A 16,258-nucleotide genomic window follows, 5' to 3' on the forward strand; every position below is an offset into this window, starting at 1 on the left:
CCCTGCTTCTCCCCGTTGTCTTTACAACTCTTTGTCACTTTCTCCCTCAGAGCCTTCTCTCCCCAGCTCTGGGTCTGGATCTTTCTGCATCGCCATCAGTCATTTCCCCAACTGTTGCTTTCCCTGGAGTCTCAGGGGTCAGCCTCTCGATGTCCATTTTTCTATGGACCCTTCTTTCCTTCCTATCTCTTCCTGCTGTCTGTCTCTCTCTGATGCCCTTTCTCCTCAGTGTCTTTCGATTCACTTGCTCTCTCTCCATCATTATCCTTGTCTCGATTTCCCTCCCCTCTCTAGCTCAGAAACTCTGTATCTCTGTCCCTCTCTGTCAACCGCCTCTGGATTTCCCCACCGTCCCCAGTTTAGGGCCACAGACTCTCCAAATCCCACTTCTACAAGTCCACTCCCAGAGAACAGGTGTGGCCATGGTCAGAATTTGGTACCAGTCTCACCAGACAGTCCACTGGGTCTTTGGGACTTAAATATGCATAAATGAATATGGTTACCTGGGTCCCCTCTGTGTCCCCCTCTGCTCAGGCACATGGCCTGGGTTGGGGCCCTTCCCAAGACACTTCCTGGTTCTTTCAGGGGACAGCCAAGACTGGCTACCTGGTCCCAGGTGTGGGGAGTGGTCAGGAGCTGGGGGAGGAGGGGGCTGAGGTCCTGGACTTCTGGGTCCCAGAGGAGGAGGGGGAGTGGTCCCCATGAGATCCGTGACTCCTGCGAAGGTCTGCAGTTGGGAAGGATTTATTATCACTAAGTGGCCATGACAGAGCAGGGAGGGGGGAGGTGACACTAATGAGGCTGCTACAGTCAGCTCCCCTAGAAGCAGCGACTAGGGCTCATTACCCGCTGGATGGGGGGGAGCCTGGGAAAGGCAGTAAGGGGAGGATTGAGTTAGGGTGTGGGGAGGGGATGAGGACGGTCTAGAGGGAAGAAGAGTGGACACTCCCAAGGGGGAAGTTGAGTCAGGATACTCCCAGGAAAGATTGTGAAAAGAGAGTGGGTTCCAAGGAAGTGGCGTGAGACACGGTTTGGGTGCCCAGCTGGTGGGGCAGCCCGGCTGGGTCACGGCTTCTCTAGCTGAACGTCTCCGATGTGGAGGCTGCCCACATCCTGGTAGGTGCCCTGGAGGCCCCGGGAGATGTCCTCATACATGGAGCAGTCATCGAGGTTCAGGCCCTGGGGTGGAAACGGGGTGGTGAACCTCAGGGCCTGGACGCCTGGGTCCCTGCTCCCCAGCCAACCTCAGGGAGGGACCCTGTAGGAGCCGCGCCCACAGACACGCACCTACCCCACCTTCCACTCACCTCATAAAGATTTTCATCTTCATAGTCATCCTGGACATCTGCCCCGAATTTCATGTTCTGCCACCGTTTCTGTTGGGGGATTGGGAGCCTCCGTGAATGGGGGGCGAGAATGTGTTTTCAGACCCTCATGGAGGCCAGGAGGTGCTTTACCAGAAAGGGTAAGGGACATGCCCAGAGCCACATGTCCTGTAAGTGGCAGGTCTCTCTGGGTCCAAGCCAGTGCCCTTCGGGCTGGCGCCACTGCCTGTTCTTCTCCACGAATAAAAACGACAATAATAGTAAATGGCTGTAGTTGCCCCACGGCCTAAAGAGAGACTGGTGCTGGCCAGAGACTCTGGGAGGACACCAGCCCCCATCTTCCCTGGCCTTGGCTACATCTGGAGGCTACGGCACTCCTGGGTAGAGGGGGAGATTTGGACATCTCTGTGGGGGGCGGGGAATGTGAGGACAACCCTGAGGGGAGACTGAGCCAGGACGCCCCTCCGGGCCCAGCGCCACGTAAAATGCTTTCATTATATTAAATTCCTGACGCCCTCACAGCCCCTACGAGGTGGGTGCTGCCATTCTGTCAAGTTTTAGGTGGGACCCTCAGACCCAGGAGGCCGCTGGTCCCCGGCGTGGCTCACCCTGAAGAGCAGCAGTGTCCCGGGCACCACGGCGCAGATCAGCAGGATGATGCCCTCGGCTGTGATGATGTTGTTCTTCGTGCCCTCCCCCATGTCCAGGAAGGGCCTGGGGAGTGGCTCTGTGAGGAAGGAGAGCCGCTCAGAGCCCAGCACCTCAAGTCCTCCCCTGGCCTCCTGGCCACACCCCCATCGAGGCCCAAGACCACTGAAGTCCCCACCTTGCAGGTGAGAAAATCAATCAGCCACTGTGTGTGAGCCGGGGAGCGAGGATGCCTGAGATGCAGGAGCTCAGGCACTGGCTCCATCCCCCCCCCCGTCACAGGTGAGGAAGCCGGTGGCCCCAGCTGTGGAGCGATGTGCACTCACCACGCACGCGGAGGTAGGTTCCACAGGAGCACTGGACCTTCTGGCCTTCCTCGACTTGGCACCTGTACACGCCCCTGTGGCTCTTGTTCACCTGCTGGATGATCAGCTCGCCCTTGGGGCCCGGGCCTGAGAGCCTCATAGGGGGCCACGTGGAGTTGCCTTGGAGGATGCGCCACCATGTGATGTTGGGGTTGCTTCCATTGTGTCTGCACAGGAGGCGGACGTCGTCCCCAATGCTCACTGTCACCGATGGTGGGCCCCAGTCCACCCACAGGGCCTGGCACCTGGGGCCTGCGGAGAGGCGAATGCGTGAGGGACCGTGGATGGAGACACAGGCCCAGCCCGGCCCCTGCCGCTACAGCGCTCCTGGCTGTGTGTGTGCATGTGTGTGTGGTGGGGGTGTGTGCAGAAGAGTGTGAGTGACACACTGCTGGGGGGATCCCCACTCGCCTCTCCAGAGCCACCTCCTGCCACCCTCTCCATACCTGCTCCGAGCCTCGGCCCCACTGAGCTCACTGGCACTTGGATAGTCGGGTCCCTAATGCTAGCAGTGCCCCGGCCAGGCAGCTCCTTCTAGAATCAGTTTGGGTATCACCTCCTCCTGCAGGCCCTCCTAGATTATTTTCTCACCCCAGCCCCAGCCTGGCCATACACCTGGCGCTTTATATATTGTGTATAACTCTCACAGAACCCTTAGACGTCGGTTCTCTCATTATCCCGTTTTACAAGTGTGACAGCTGAGGCCCAGGGCGGCAGGAGTGGCTCAGGCGTTCGAACCCTGGCCCCCTGGCCCTGGGCCCCTTCCTGCTGGTTTGTGAGCCTGTCCTGCCCTGTGACCCTGGGCCCGCCCCTCGTCCTCCGTTTGCGTAACTTTGTGTGTGTCAGGCTGGGGGCCAGGGGTGAGTTCAGTGTTTGGGCTGGGCTGGGCGTTAGGGGAGGGCCTCAGCTAGGTGGTTGGTGGGAGGGGGCTGGGTGGCCCAGGCTGGGGAAGCCCCAGTTCTTGTGACACTATCCCCCGCCCCCGGCCCCCTTGCTGCCCTCGGGCCAGTCCACATGGCTGTCTGTGGTGGGAGGAGGAGAGAGGTGGCGGCAGAGGCAGCAACCTGAGGGTCACGGACTCCAAACTCAGCTCCCAGTGGAAATTTGGGGTGACTGGCCACCTCTCTCAACTCCTCCGTCAAACGGGGTGGTCACAGCCCTGCCAGCTGGCATTGCGTGGGAGAGGAAGGGGGAAGGTCACCGGCTCCCCCAGCACCGAGAAGGGGTTCCCTACGTAGGGGACGGTGACTGGGATTCAAGGCAGAGAAGGAGAAAGCTTTTTCTCCCCTGAAGCTGAGCACTACCCACAGTCCCCTCCCTGCCCCCAGCTCTGGAGCTCAGTCAAGGGCAACTTTAGTTCCTTATTTTGATCTGGGGGGACGAGGGGGTGCGGAAGGTGTCTCTCACCGTGCCTCCCCCACGGGGGATGCCCCATCAACTTCGCTGAGCCCCCCTCCAGCCTCCCGTTGGCCTGCTTGGGACAGTCAAGCAGATGCAGTTTCTACGGGGTCTTTTCTAGCCCCCCTCCTGCCAGCTCCTCTCCCGTCCCCACTGCCTGGGCCCTCTCAACAGTCTCCCAGTTTCCCCCCCAACCCCCCCCCCAGCACCTGCCTGTTGACCACGTACCCAGGCCAGCAGCGAAGATCAAGAGGAGAAAGATGGTGGCACGCGGGGTTTGGAGGGCTCGGGGACCCTCAGGCATCTTCTCCCAGTGGGTTGTTTTGTCTGGGTGGCAGCGGCCCTGGGGTACCAGATCCCACCTCGGCCGAGCCCCAAACCCCGCCCCACTTCCTGCCCAGCCCTTCGGAGATGGGCTCCACTGGCCCCACTGCTGGGCCCTTTGGCTGTCAGGCTGGGGACAGCCCCTGCCGGGAGGCTTCAGGCTGTGAGTGGAGAGGAACTGCTCCCTGCACCTGTGGCCGCCACAACTCCCCCGAGACCAGGCTGCTTGGGTAGGGGGAAGAGGTTGGTTTAAGGCCTGGCTCATCACTGGAAAGGAAGCCCGAGGGAGCCGGAGTCTGGGGTGCCTGCTGCACACAGGTGGTCAGGGGACGCGGGTGGCTCCGAGCCTGGTCTTTGCCTCTCACTGGCCTTGGGCAAAACTTGTCCCCTCTCTGAGCCTCCGTGTCGTCCCTCCTTGGGGTTGGAAAAGAGGATTTAAAGAGGTTGTGCATGCACAGCACTGAACACAGGCCCTGGCACGTAGTAGGTGCTCAGTAAGTGTTAGTTACTATAAATGCTCATGAGGAATACACGAGGCAGGCCCACCAGCTCCGTGACTAGGTGGTGGCTTCCCTTTCCAAGATTTGGCATTTTTAATTCAAGAGATGAGGATAAAAATATCTCCCTGATGTTGTGACATAAGTTGATGTTCCCGACACCCAAAGGGGCACGATGGGCTCTTTCTTGGTGTTCTTTCATTTCAGCCTCTCCACAAGTGGGCAAGGTAGGCCACCCCCCATGTTACAGTGGAGGAAGCTGAGGCCATCACAGAGAGGGAACACCATCACTGTTACTTGCCCAGTTTATACAGTCTGGTGGTGGAGCAGGGATTCCAAGTCACTTATGTGTGACCAGCTTCCTTTGAGCATTATTGGAGGTCAAGTGGGAGGAAAATGAGGCCTGAGGGGATGACATGAGGTTGTTTAGATGTTTGTGAGTGGTTAGGGGACCATCTCATACACACGCACGCACACACAGACACACATAAGGAGACACCATGAAAAAATTCATGGCAGGGAGATTTTTGGTAGCAAAAACTGGGAAACAGACGAAGAGCCCATTTACAGGAGAAGGGATGCATAAATTGAGGTATAGTCAGTCAATGGAGTAGCACACAGCAGGAGAAGAGGCCGAGCTTTGCTTGTCAATATGGCTGCATCTCAGAAATAACAAGAAAATGAGAAGAAATGTACTATAACAGGATCCGGCTGGCTTGTTTTCAAAAGGCAAAACAACAGCGTGTGCGGTTAGGGACACGTGTCTACAGTAAAGGTGTAAATGCCCGCAGGGGAGTGATACCCCACTCCTGAGAGGGGTTACCTCTGGGGGAAGCAAGGAGTTTGCGACTGGGAAGGGTACACAGATGGCTTTGTCTGTCTTAGTTTTATGTCTTGTTTTATTTTTTAAGCTGGGTGGTGGGTTCATGGGTCTTATTTATTTATTTATTTATGGCCGTGTTGGGTCTTCATTGCTGCGCGCGGGCTTTCTCTAGTTGCGGCGAGCGGGGGCTACTCTTTGTTGCTGTGCGCAGGCTTCTCATTGCGGTGGCTTCTCTTGTTGCGGAGCACGGGATCTAGGCACGCGGGCTTCAGTAGTTGTGGCTCGTGGGCTCTAGAGCACAGGCTCGGTAGTTGTGGCGCACGGGCTTAGTTGCTCCGCGGCACGTGGGATCTTCCCAGACCAGGGCTCGAACCCGTGTCCCCTGCATTGGCAGGTGGATTCTTAACCACTGCACCACCAGGGAAGTCCCATGGGTCTTTGTGACACAATTATGTATAGATACTGTTTTGCATGCTTGAAGTATTTTGTAATTTTTAAAAAAGGTGCAACTATCACCCACACAGAACATGGGCCTCAAGAGTTCACACCTCCTGGGTTTGAATCTCAGCTCTGGTCATCTGAACCTTAGTTTCTCCTCCTGTAATCTGGGCATAACCTCCCTACCTGTGAGGCTGTAAGAATATCACGGTGTGCTTAGCACAGTTCCTAGGACACAGTTCCTCTTCTCTGGCCCTCGGGCCTTCCCTCCTTCCCTCCAGGGACCCAGGTGTTCTGTTGGGTCCCTCTCTGTACAGCAGGTCGTTAGCCCCTCTGTACTAAAGTTCTTCCTGTAACCCCCATGTAGGAAGAAGTCTGGATCCAGATGCTGCAGCCCTTAGGAATTCACCTCCTTCAGCATCCTTCCTGGCTGAGCCGGTTTCCAGGCCCTCGACTGCCCCCCAGTGGCTGGAGGGGCGCAGCCGCCGCATTGCAGGCCCTCTCAGGCTTGCAGGCCTGTCTGGGCAATTCCACCTCCCGCTTACCCAGCACCGGCGTATCTGGCACTGTGTGAGCAAACCAGACGCTTGGCATTGCATTCCCAGGACGACTCTGGGAAATATCTTCATCCTCAATCAGCAAAAGAGGAAACTTAGGCCCCAAACAAGGAGTGACTGGCTCAAGGCCATGCCCAGGAGTGTAACCCTTTGGGCTTCATTTTCCCCACTTCTAAGGGACAGTGCCCTGTAGTGGCTAGAGCCCAGGTCCAAATGCTGGCTTTGCCACCTCCTGGCTGTGGGACATCAGGCAAATTACCCAACCTGTGACTTATCTTCCCCATCTCCAAACTCCGCTTTTTGGCACCTACTTTACGGAGTATTAAATGATATATTTATAAAGCACCTTGCACGTGGTAGGCTCTAGTCCGGTGTTTATTCAGATCAGATCTTCCAGCCCTGACAACTTCCAGGCTGGGGGGAAATGACACCTTCATTCCCCACCGGGTGTAGGGGACTCTTCGGTTTGATATTCTTTCCATTTTGAACATCTTGGTCTATCAGGTGTGCTGCTTTGAGCCAAGATTCGCATCTCCCCGAATCCCTCAGGGAGGAGTAAGCAGCTTTACAGGCAGAAGCAGAAGGCTGAGGGTAGGTTGCTCAAGGTCGCGCATTATTTTGGGCAGCGTTGGAATTTGAACCCAAGTCATTTGGAGCTCACAGCCAGGCTTGGCACTGGAAGGAAATAGGTTTGATCTGAGGAGTAACTTGGGATGGGGGAACCTCAGGGGTCTTGGCCTAGCCAGCTCAGGCTCAGCATCTTAGTTTTCCCCAAATGGGAGGTGGGCCAGGTCTCACGGGGTGGTAAGGGGACCCTTCCAAAGCTTAGCACCTGCCTACTGGAAGCCCTTTGTATCTCCCACCTGGACCCGAAGGCCAATCACAGGTGGAGCTCCTGTCCCATTGCAGAACTGTGGTGGGGGGCGACACCTGGGAACTTGGCCTCTATGCAGGGTCCATGCCCCTCCCTTTCGGAGGGAAGTAGCAGCCCCCTGCCAGCTGGGTCCCTGCTGCAGCTTCAGCACTGCATCCCAATTCTTGGGGCAGGTACAGCTAGCTCCATCTTACAGCAGGGCCCAGGCCAGAGATCCCCAAAGTGTAGGTCAGGAAAAGGACGTGTATACTAGGCAGGTCACCTTGGGCTGGAGGCACACAAAGGACCACCCCGAGTGACGGCTTTCCTTGTCCACCTCCTTCCAGAGAAGCAGCACCTGAGCCCCAGGGCCCTCGTTTTGTTCCAGCAGGGTCCAAGGCTCCACGTGGGGCCACTGCTTGAACTTTCAGTTTCTTTTTCTGAGAACCGCAAAAGGCAAGGTGTCGGAGAGCAGCGAGGGCCCCTGGGTCTTGCACCACCGTCTCGCCCACCTGGGGCAGAACAAGTGTGAACCTGGAAGGCCAGGCCTCAGGTTTCCGAGGCTGTTGAGTACCACAGCCATCCAGGAAAGGCCCTGGCCCCTCTTTCTTAATGGAAGTGCAGTGCAGTGCAGTGCTCCTTCCTCTTGCCTGGCCACCCCCCAATCAAGAGACCCAGACCAGGATTACGAATGAGGCAATTTATTAACCCAGCATCATTTGTTCTAATGCTTCTTGTTGGCAGCTGCCACCTGTGGGAAAAGATGGACAAATAGTTAAGATCAGTTGTGGGGTCTGTGTTTAAGCACTTCACAGTTGCTCCCCAGCAGCCATGGGACGCCAGGCGCCCTGATTTGTGATTTACATGTGTTCACCTCATCCGATCCTCCCAATCTTGGGTACCTTCCCATTTTACGGAAGGATAAACTGGGACTCTCAAGGAAAGAGCGCGTTGTCGTGTGTTTCCAACATCTGCCCATTACTCCACACTGCTGTCTGTGCCAGGCCCTGCTCTGCCCTGGAAGAGGCCACCCCCAATCCCCAGAGGGCTGACACCTCCAATTTCTTTTGACACTTAAGTGACTCAATAGTCCAAGACTCCTAGGAGGCCCGAGTCAATAGGAAAGATAACAATGGGTTCACGCCAGACCCTGGGGGCCTCTGTTGCTGTAGCTCATGGAATCCTCACCACCACCCTCCGAGGTAGGCAAAAGCCGATCACTCTACAGACACGGAGACTGGCTCCAGGTGAAGGGACTCTGGCCCAGGGTGTCTATAGTCAGTCAGCATCTGGATGGAGACCTGGGTTCTGAGGCACCCTAATACTCAGTAAGCACGAAGACTAAGGAAGAAACACTGCAGTCAGAGTCAGAAGGCTGACCCGGGAAGAGGGAGTCGCGTGTGTGGAAGCGTGCCCTGCGGCAGAAGCAAGCCCGGCGAGCTGCACCCTGGGCCTCCCTTCACCCAGGCACCTGCATTTTCAACCAGCCCCCACAGGAAGTCTGTCAGAAACGTTCTTTCTCCTGCACCCTCCCCCCCTGGGCTGTGCCCTCCAGGGGAGGAAACTCCCATCTGACAAAACCCAGGCTCCAGAAACACCCAGGCGGTGACTGAGGTACCCAGCCCTCACCTGTCCAGCGATTCTGTCCAGATCTCTCTGTCCCTGAGGTGTTAGTTTGCGGCCCCTGTGGGAGAGAAGGGTCATGTAGCCCCAGGTGAGTGCAGGCTCCCACCAGCGTCCCTGATCCCTGCCAGGCCTCTCCTGGACGCGAGCCAGGCTTTCCAAGAAGGCACCTGGCCACAGGACCACATGACACCAGCCAAGTCCCACTGAGGTCCCCAGTCGGCTGCATTCCAACAAGCTGGAGGCTGGAGTGGGAGCTCCCCCGGGAGCTGATGGGGTGCCGTTTGTGCAAGCATTAGATCAAAAGCCCCGAAAAATCAATTGGGAAAAGCTAACGAGCAGGCTAATGAAAGCGGACAGTCACTAAATTACCTTCCTGGAGCCTGGAGTAGTTAGCCAGAGAGGTCGGGGGGGAGGCCCCGCGCTGTGCGCTACTCTGAAGAATCCCCTGCCTGCCTGGGGGGCAGGTGCAGCTGTGCAGGACAGACCTGGCACCTCACTGCGTGGGCCGAGGGGGACAGGCCTTGATAACTTCATCACAGGGGATCTGGCCCAAGGCTCCTCCGCACCCCCAGCTCTCCCCCCCGCCCCCCGCTTACCCATCTTGGTCCTTTTCCACCATTTTCAGCCCCTCCAGGGCCTGGAGGACCCGCCGGGCCACGCTCTTGGAGCCTCTGCTGAAGTGGCTGGGCATGACACCATTCCTCTGACGCCCCCCGTAGATCTTGGTCATGGAACCAACCCCAGCGCCGCCCCGGAGGTACAGGTGCCGTGCTGTGGAAGCTGGGTGGGAGGCAAGGGAGACTTGAGAACCCTTCTCAGGCAAAGAAGATGCTTCTCCACAGCTGCGGCAGCCTTAGGAAAGGGCCTTGCTCAAGGTCACAAATCTAGTTGTGTGCGGCCGCAGATTCTCACCTCACCGTGTTACGGTCAGGGAAACGTGAGAACGCACACCAAGCCCCAGCACCTGACCCCCCGCCCAGTTCAGGAGACTGGCGCGCACAGGTAGCGGAGGGACCGCCGTAGCCACGTGACCAGGCAGGCAACCCGCCCCCCAGGGGCCTGCTTAGCTGTTGGTGCCCAGCTATGCTGCGAGATGGACCTGAGGTTCTGTGGGGAGAGCCCAGCAAATGTTTAAGCCGTGACTGTCCCCCTCCATCTGCCTGGGAGCTCCAAAGGGCAGCAGAGCCGGAGAAGAGACCTGCTGATCCTCCCACACCCCAGCCCCGGAGAGCCTGGGTAATGGCGGTGGCAGGGCTGACGTCCTATGCAGTGGATGTTCCCAACCTGGAAGGGGCGTCACCCACTCTGTGGACTGGGATTCTGGTCCCTTGACGGGCTTGGGCAAGTCCCTCACCCACCCTGGCCAGCCTCCTTGGAAATCCTCTTCTGTTCAACGGGAACACTTGCCTGCCAGGCCCGATGCCATCTGCTTTTCACTCCCTCCTATGAGGCAGTAACATGGCCTTAGGAGCCCGACACTGTGGCCCTGGCAAGTCACCTACCCTCACCTGAGAACCGGGGCCAACAGTACCTCGTTGAGCGCTACTGTGAAGATTCCACGAATGCGTCAGGTGCTACTTTCCTTTATGGAAAAGGTTAACCTCCACAGAGTAGTACGCCGGGGCTCATGCCACAAGCTCCGTAGGGACCGCCCCTCAGGCGGTTCTGCTTTTCTACCTCCGGGGGCCACTGAGGTCTGAAGAACGGGGGCCCAGATGCTGGCCATCACACAGCCCTGCCTGGCTGAAAGCTCAACGGTAGGGATTCAGGCCACCGCAGAGACCAGCACGTGAGATTCCCCTTAGTCCTGAAGATGAACGGGGGAGCCAAGGATTCATTCCTTCAATAATGACTTGCTGCCAAGAGTCACGGGGCACTGGGCCATCTCCATGACCCTCCAGTGTCATGAGCTGCGGGGGAGGAGTAGGTGGAACTGACCAGGAGAGGGAGGCTCCTCCTTCCCTCCAGCTGCCACTCCCAGAGCAGTTCCTGCACACAACTTGTTCTCAGCCTCTCTCCTGCCCTCTAAGACCGGCTCCGGATACAGCCACAGGCTTCAGGGGCCAAGGGCACAGCACAAACCATCGCCACTCCTCCAGGACCACTGAGCAGCCTCTCCCCGGTACCACTGCCTTTGGCCTCTGCTCACTTTAAAACCACTTTCCTTGGTTCTTTTTGTCCTCACCCCACCCCCTAGATCGGGGCTCTGACCCTCTTCCAGGCACCAAGCAGCCCACTCACTGCCAGGATCAAGAGAGTCACCTGTTACAAGCCACCCCCCACAATCTTTCTGCCAGGAGTGACCTCATGGAAAACTCGCCTTTAAGACCAGTGCAAATGGCCAACGGCTACCACCATCCCTCCTGCACCCATCTGGTCATGCCCTGGCTCTAGGTGGAGACCTGCTCTCCCACCACTTGGGCTGTGGAAGGCGTAAGAGCCTCACGAAGGGGTAAGATGAACACTCCTAATTTCATGAACACCCAGAAGAGGCTGCACACTAGAAATGAATCTTGCTGAACCAGGACTAGCGCTCAGCCCAATCTCAGCACGGCAAGGGGCGAGCTGTCTGGTAGATGGGGTTTGAACCCCAACATTGCTCCCTGTCAGCTGCGACAGAGTCCACCCCCTTCAAGTGGTCTGCGCCATGGTACTAAGGGGGACAACTTACTTCAACCCTGAGCAGTGACTGGCAGAGAACAAACTCCAATAAAGCTCAACCTTAGTTTCTCCCAGGGGGAGTTTCACATCTTTCTTAATGACGCATAAAACTATCTGGTGCAGGAGAATTCCCTGGTGGTCCAGTGGTTAGGACTCTACCCTTTCACTGCAGGAGCCCGGGTTCAATCCCTGGTTGGGGAACTAAGATCTTGCAAGCTGAGCAGCATGGCGCACGCGCGCGTGCGTTCACACGCACACACACACGCGCGCGCGCACGCACTCAGGCACCCCAATCCAACAGCTGCTCGCTCACCGCTGGGCACCTACTGAAACACACACTGTATTCTTATTCTTACCCGCCCCGCAAGCAGACCCCTCTGAGAACGGAGGTCAAGAAGCCTGTCTAGGGCCACACTGCCCCGCTCCCTTCAGAGCCCTGCAGTAGTCTCTCCCCTCGACACTGCTCCTCCCCTAGAGCACTCCCCCCTCTCCTCAAACAGGCTCTCTCTATCTCTACACCCCACCCCTCACACACTGCCCCCTACACCACTGCCTGGTGACTGCTCGCCCCTCCAGATCTGCACCTCGTGCGGACCACCCTCAAGAAGGCCCTGCCATCTACCTCTGCCCTCTGGATCCCCCATACCTGAGGTCAATAGCTGTCCACACCGTGCTGGCTCTTATGTGTTTCCAGAATGACCCCCACTGTCCTGCTGCCTTCACTGCCAGACCTCAGCCTCCCAGGACAGGTCGCTATCCCACTGTGCTTTAGCCCCAAACCCCTGAGGAGGCAAAACAGGCCAAGCTCCCACGATCCAGAGGAGGAAAAGCAAATAGGGCAGACTGTGGTTTTGGAGTCAGCCTGCCACGCCCTCCCACGGTCGTTGTCACCGGTCCGTATCTCACTTTCCTCCTGGGTCAATGACTATCTCCTATGACTCCACTTGTCCAGAGTATGGACTGACCAAACTAAGCGGGAGCACTCTAGACTCCAACAGAGGTCGGCAGACTTTTCCTGTAAGGGGTCAGATAGTAGGCCACGTAGCCTGTGGCAACTGCAACTCTTGCCTGTCATGATTTTATACAAACAGGCATGGCTGTACCCCAACAACGCGCACACAACACACCCTGGTCTAGAACCCTTACACTGTGCCTCCAGGGCAGCTGGGGAACTGAAGTCAAAAGCGAGCGTTGGAACCCCAAAGGGAGAGCGGCAGGGCAGGCAGAGGACGCACGCCCAGCGTGATGTGTTGGGGAAGGTGCACAGTGGGCAGAAAGGGGCCACAGCAACTGTAAAGATGACCAGCAGGCTCCACTCAGTGTGTGTTACCCAGGGTCCTTTCCCCATTTCCCCTTAGTCTCTCCCCATCTAGAAAAATAAAGTACAAAATGCTGCCAAGGGGACAGTGCTGCCCCCACCTCCAATCACAAGAGTCGGGTAGACTGTGGCATCAGGAACCGACAGACCGCAAGCACGTTAACCTCCCTGATATCAACTGCAAATCGGCAACCACCAGACCTACTTTGTTAGGTACAGGTTATACAAAATATGCATATTCACCTGATCAAATGGGAAAAGCTATTAGATTCTTTCTCCTCATCTTAGATCCAAAGTTGCCTTGCTTGACCTATCGGCTCTTGGGGCATCACCGAAGAGCAGTCAGGACCAGGCATGCCTTGCTTCCCAAGATGGGTGGATTGACGGACGCAGTGGTGGTCTCGTCCAGGCCCCACCACCACTGACTGTGTCCAGGGAGGTCAAGTCACCTCCCCTTCTCCAAACTCATTTTTCTTTATAAAAACATACAAGTGAGTAGACAGATATGCTACCCACCCCACTCATCTCACAGATTTGACCTTTTAGTCCTCAGGGGTCAGAGGCTGTGGCTGAGCATGCTGGCCCCCATGCCCGGTCTAGGGCCTGAAAGACTGGCCCACCCATCTACAAAATACTTCATGCTCTGAGGTGCTGGGCACCTTATACCAAGGCCAACTCTTCTCAAGGTCATTCTGGAGTTTTGTCCAAACTCTGCTTCCCACCTACAGACAAGCTCCGATCAGGACAGAGTCCCCACTTCACAGAGGACAGCTGAAGACAGGAGAGGCCGAGAGTCTTTAGTGAAGGCCCTGTGCAGAGGCTGCCACCTTGGCACAATCCTGCCTTGAACCCCATCCCCTACTCCCAGGGTAAGCCTCCGTGGGGGCGACTGGAGAAACGTGAAACATTAAAGACAGATGAGGCCATACCAGTACTACCACTATGCAGTCAGGGGCTCTGCGTAGAGTCAGCCCTTCAAGATCATTACCAAAGGATGAAGAAGAAGGTGAGAAAAGGGACCAGTACAGGGCGACCATAAGGTTTTCCTCGGGGCACTTGAGGCTTGCCAAGATCTAGAGCAATGAGGGACCCGGTCAGATCTCCGACCCCTTAGTTACGAACAACTCATTTAACAAGACAGTCTAGTGCGATGATCTGAACAATAAAACAGACCCACAGACGTTAAAAGGACAATGCCTCTCTCTACAATGAACCACGTCCAGGCAAAATATGAACACTCCACTCATTTGTCCCTGGGTCTCCCACAAGACTCAGAGGCAAGCACAGGTCCTCACATGAATCTCTTACAAATGAAGAAACAGATTCAGAGTACAAGATTATTGAATGTCACAAAAAACATGCAGTGATAGAGCCAAAGTTTTCTCTCTTGTTATTTCTGGGGGCAATTAAGAGCTCACAAAGGGGACAACCAGCCCCCCACGCCCCAGCCAAAGGCCCCAGTTCCTCACCAGCTCGTGTGTAGAACCAATTCTCATCGTAGGGAGCGAGCTCTTTATGCTTGGCCAGCTTGACAGTGTCCACCCATTCAGGGACTTTCAGCTTCCCGGACCTGGGACCAAGACAGCGAGAAAGGCACAATTCAGGAGTCTCCACAAACTCCATCCCAATTCCCTCCCCTCAACACAACTGCAGATCAAGAAAAGCCCAATGTGTCCCCAAATACAAAGAGACTGAAACTCAAACACAACTCAGGCCTCCTGTAGAAAGGATGGACCCCCCAGAGTCCTCCAACAAGCCTCCCCAGACTGAAAGCCTGCGGGCGCTGAGGGATCAGGCAAAAGCGACAGCCTCCACCCACTCGGACCGCAGTCCCCACACTCACTTTTTGAGGAAGGCTGCCAGGGCTCTGACGAACTCCTGCTGGTTCACGTCCTTTACAGTAACTCCAGGCATCTGCGGGAAAGGTCGAGCATGTGAACACAGGACTGATGGAGACGACTGACAAGGGTCGGGGGTCAGCCCCAACGCGATCTAAACCGCCGCACGCTCCTTACTTCCGAAGGCCCTACTTCAATTCCCGGCTTTAAAGACCCCTGCGCCTGTGGGCCCTACAGAACTCACTGACGCCCACGGTCTCTCCGGATCGCACGAACACTGCCTGCCCCCGTTTGTGAAGACGCTGTATGACCCCAACCCCTGATTCTGGGGTCCCCCGCACTCCCCGTTGCCCACCAGGCCCAGTCTCGGTTCCCGGAGCGCGCGGACCAGACATGCCCGGGCCTGCAGCTCGCACGTGGCCGCGACTCCAGGGGGCGGGGCGGCCCCGCGCGAGTACCCCGGAGCTCCCAGGCACACGTTCCGGACTAGGGAATCGGGCCCCGACACCCCGCACCCGGCTCGGACCGGAGCACTCAGCTTACCGTGCGGCCTCCAAGCTGCCAGCCAGGGAAAAGGGAGCAACGGGGTTTCCCGGACGCACAAGTCGGGCGTTGGTTATCGCGAGAGTTCCGAGAACTCGCGAGAACGGGGTTAGGAAAAGAGCGGCCGCGCCTCTCTCAGGGCAAATGTGGCTTCCCCTCCGTGAACGTGGGAGGGTGTGGCGTGAGGGCGGAGGCTTGTTTCCTCCCCACCCTTCCTTCTCCTGCAGCGTGAGAGAGTGAGGAGCTCTCGTCTTGAGTTGGAGGGAATCTAGCTTTGTTTGCGTTGATCGTGCATGGAACAAACAAAGGCGGAGACTGTATCTCCTGGCGGAAGTTATGGGTGGGCAGGAAATAAAGAGACCTGGCTACTCCTGGCGCCACCAGGGGGACGACCACTTTTCCGGGTGGAAGTGGCTTTTCTGGCCGGAAGTGGGGTTAGTAAGGGCGGAACTGTGACCGAGAGCGCAGGAGAAGGGCAGCGAAGAAATGTGGCCACCACCTGCCGTTCCTCAACCAGCAGTACTCGCGAGAGCGGAAGGGGACGGAAGCCGCACCCTTCTTAGGGCGGAAATTGCTTCACCACGGCCCAGGAAAGCGGAGTGGGAATGAGGCACTGGAGGCGGGGAGCAGATAAGGGCAGGGGCAAAGGGGCAGAGGCGGGACCTTCCGAGAAGCTCAGCTCTGCCTCCTAGCGCCTGAGTCTCTTCGCAGGTCGTGCACACATATTAATTCTATCAACAAATACTTTTTGTGTGCCTACTCTGTGCAAGGCACAGGTAAACATTATGTAGTATTACATGCATTATCTAGTTTAATCCTTCTAAGGTCCAACACCCAAGAACACAAAGAACACACCTGTGGTTTGATAAAGTTGCTAACTTGCTGCAAGGAGAAAACTCTTTTTTTTTTTTTTTTTTTTTTTTGCGGTACGCGGGCCTCTCTTGTGACCTCTCCCGTTGCGGAACACAGGCTCCGGACGCGCAGATCCAGCGGCCATGGCTCACGGGCCCAGCTGCTCCGCGGCAGGTGGGATCCTCCCGGACC

At 56.9% G+C, this 16,258-nt stretch overlaps 2 protein-coding genes across 2 annotated transcripts; both read right to left on the reverse strand.

Annotated features, from left to right (window-relative positions):
* Window positions 1-831: 831 nt before the first annotated feature.
* Window positions 832-4,054, reverse strand: CD79A (CD79a molecule). Its single transcript, XM_082607653.1, has 5 exons — window positions 3,965-4,054; window positions 2,300-2,590; window positions 1,934-2,052; window positions 1,308-1,376; window positions 832-1,179 (listed from the first exon to the last, which is right to left on the reverse strand). Exons 1-5 carry the CDS (start codon window positions 4,038-4,040, stop codon window positions 1,066-1,068), a joined length of 669 nt encoding a protein of 222 aa, XP_082463779.1. The 5' UTR covers window positions 4,041-4,054; the 3' UTR covers window positions 832-1,065.
* Window positions 4,055-7,913: 3,859 nt separating this feature from the next.
* Window positions 7,914-15,308, reverse strand: RPS19 (ribosomal protein S19). The gene is made up of 6 exons (XM_082607094.1): window positions 15,215-15,308; window positions 14,677-14,747; window positions 14,303-14,403; window positions 9,451-9,634; window positions 8,858-8,912; window positions 7,914-7,979 (listed from the first exon to the last, which is right to left on the reverse strand). The coding sequence occupies exons 2-6, from the start codon at window positions 14,745-14,747 to the stop codon at window positions 7,953-7,955; spliced, it is 438 nt and encodes a 145-aa protein (XP_082463220.1). The 5' UTR covers window positions 15,215-15,308; the 3' UTR covers window positions 7,914-7,952.
* Between the last annotated feature and the right edge of the window lie 950 nt (window positions 15,309-16,258).

This window comes from Mesoplodon mirus (genome assembly GCF_964341445.2).
Source record: "Mesoplodon mirus genome assembly, chromosome: 19".
Taxonomy (NCBI): Eukaryota; Metazoa; Chordata; class Mammalia; order Artiodactyla; family Ziphiidae; genus Mesoplodon; species Mesoplodon mirus.